This window comes from Anoplopoma fimbria, chromosome 12 (genome assembly GCF_027596085.1).
Source record: "Anoplopoma fimbria isolate UVic2021 breed Golden Eagle Sablefish chromosome 12, Afim_UVic_2022, whole genome shotgun sequence".
In the NCBI taxonomy this organism is placed as follows: Eukaryota; Metazoa; Chordata; class Actinopteri; order Perciformes; family Anoplopomatidae; genus Anoplopoma; species Anoplopoma fimbria.
In genome coordinates, this window is record NC_072460.1 from 27,075,570 (window position 1) to 27,078,247 (window position 2,678).

General features: G+C 34.9%; 1 protein-coding gene across 2 annotated transcripts in view; it reads left to right on the forward strand.

Annotated features, from left to right (window-relative positions):
* Nucleotides 1-1,332, forward strand: part of ptpn18 (protein tyrosine phosphatase non-receptor type 18) — a 19,216-nt gene extending 17,884 nt beyond the window's left edge. For both annotated transcript variants that reach the window (XM_054609921.1, XM_054609922.1), the window contains exons 14-16: nt 1-206; nt 289-357; nt 1,149-1,332. In XM_054609921.1, coding sequence (XP_054465896.1) covers nt 1-206; nt 289-357; nt 1,149-1,222 — 349 coding nt within the window. In that variant the 3' untranslated portion in view covers nt 1,223-1,332. The remainder of the gene's footprint in view (nt 207-288; nt 358-1,148) is intronic.
* Nucleotides 1,333-2,678: the final 1,346 nt, after the last annotated feature.

The following is a 2,678-nucleotide window of genomic DNA, read 5'->3' on the forward strand; positions in this document are numbered from 1 at the left end:
GACGCTGCCCGCCTCCCATCACTATGACAACGACTCCTCCGGAGCGTCGGCGGCTCCCATCTACAGCACCGTCAGACCGAGAGCCAAACCTAACAGCCTGCCGCCCTCCACCACGCCACACTATGACATGCCATCGCCAACCAATCACAGGCCAGGGGAGGGGCCGCCGTCGCTAGGCAACAGCAGAGAGTATCACCTGAGTCCAGGTAAGGAGGAGAGGAGGAGAGGAGGAGAGGAGGAGGTGAGACAGAGGAGTGAGGAGATGAATGAGACTGTTCTCTGTTCCAGCTGACGATGACTATGAAGACTTCTCCTCCGTCTCTGACATCAGCGGCCTCGGCTCACCTGGTGGCATCGGTCAGTACACCTCATCCTGTTCCTTATATGTCCTTATATGTCCTTATATGTTCCTTACATGTTCCTTATATGTTCCTTATATGTTCCTTATATGTTCCTTATATGTTCCTTATATGTTCCTTATATGTTCTTATATGTTCTTATATGTTCCTTATATGTTCCTTATATGTTCCTTATATGTTCCTTATATGTTCTTATATGTTCTTATATGTCCTTATATGTTCTTATATGTTCTTATATGTTCCTTATATGTTCTTATATGTTCTTATATGTTCTTATATGTTCTTATATGTTCCTTATATGTTCCTTATATGTTCTTATATGTTCTTATATGTTCTTATATGTTCTTATATGTTCTTATATGTTCTTATATGTTCTTATATGTTCTTATATGTTCTTATATGTTCCTTATCCTTAAAACGGTTTGTTTTTACATAACCACTTCAGATTACAAAAACAAAGTAAAAGTATCACATTTAGAAATCTAAACGGGTTTTTTTGTTGTCAAATTGTCCAAATCTCTTTTGGCTTATTTATTTATTATGTATTTATAGGTAAAACATTTTACTGATCAATAAATACTTTTACTTTAAAAACTTTAACTACTTACTGGTTTTGAATGCAGGTATATATGATATATATACATATATGTCGTATTTATGCATATATATCATATATACATATGCAGAGAAGATAGTGAAGACCAATTTCCTTGTTTGTAAATAACATTTATGAATGATTTACTCTCTTTCTGTGTTTAAACGTGTTTGTTGTTTGTTTGTTTATTTCAGGGTTTAACTGTCGGATTCAGAAACCCAGAGGACCCAGAGACCCTCCAGCTGAGTGGAGCCGACTGGAGAGATGAACTGGTCAGACTGGTCCTCACTGGTTACCTCCTGGTTATCTCCTGGTTATCTCCTGGTTATCTACTGGTTATCTTCTGGTCATTTTTATCAGATGAACTGAACCTGTTAATCTGACCGTCACTGTTATCTGATATAAATATTTATGATCTTCATTTTTAAACATCTTTCTTCAGTCTGTGTGATTTATAAATGTTTTATTTTCAGTTTGTGTGTGATGAGACTTTTACATGTGAATTATTAAAATACAAATAACTCTGAACACATCGTTAAATCATGTTTAATCCTTAAACAACCAGCAGCTGCAGAACAGACTGTTTTTTATTAGAAATTAGAAACTTTTGAATCCTCCTTAAATCTGGACAAATATATATATATATATTATATATATATATATATTTTTTTTTTTTTTTTATTTTTTATTCTTTAGTTCTTTAATAATAATTATTATTATTTATAATAATAATAATAATAATAATATTTTATTATTATTATTATTATTTTATTATTATTATTATTATTTTATTTTTACTTTTATCTGATAGACCAGAGTTCATACAATCAAACTTACTTGTTTTGTTACAGGACGTCATATAAACAGATGAAATAAATTAAAGATTATCAGATTGTTTTTAAAATATGATAATAACAATTAATACATTTATTCAAACAGCTCTTTTCAAAACAGAGTAAAAAAAATATGTATGTATATATATACTGTATATATTATACATATAGCTATACATATATAACAGACTTTTTATTAGAAAATAAAATCCAAACTATGATATATATATAAAAAAGAGGAAGCCAACACAACCCTGATGACATCATGATGACATCATCAGGGTGGAAAACGACATACAGCTTTCAGAGGCCGAGCCCATCAGAAACTTTGATAACAGCTGGTTTCTGTCTCAGGGTACATTTACTGTGAGTTAGTACTACTTGGAGGAAGTTGTACCTTCTTTCTACTTCTACTTCACCACATCTCAGAGGTAAATGTTGTACTTCTACTGCAGTATCATGTCTGAGTACTTCTTCCAGCTGAGCTTTCAGGTTGAATCACTCAGTTCCACCAACGACCACCAGGAGGCAGCAGAGACACACAAACTGTGAGTGTGTGTGTGTATAATAATGCAAGATGATGGAGTAACAGCTTAACCACCGACACACACACACACACACACACACACACACACACACACACACACACACACACACACACACACACACACACACACACACACACACACACACACACACACACACACACACATGACACACAGAGAGAGACACTATCCAGAGACAAGTTTAAGAGAAAGAACACACACACAGGAAGAAGGTGGTTTCAATTAAACCTTTGGCATGACTGGACTGTGTGTGTGTGTGTGTGTGTGTGTGTGTGTGTGTGTGTGTGTGTGTGTGTGTGTGTGTGTGTGTGTGTGTGTGTGTGTG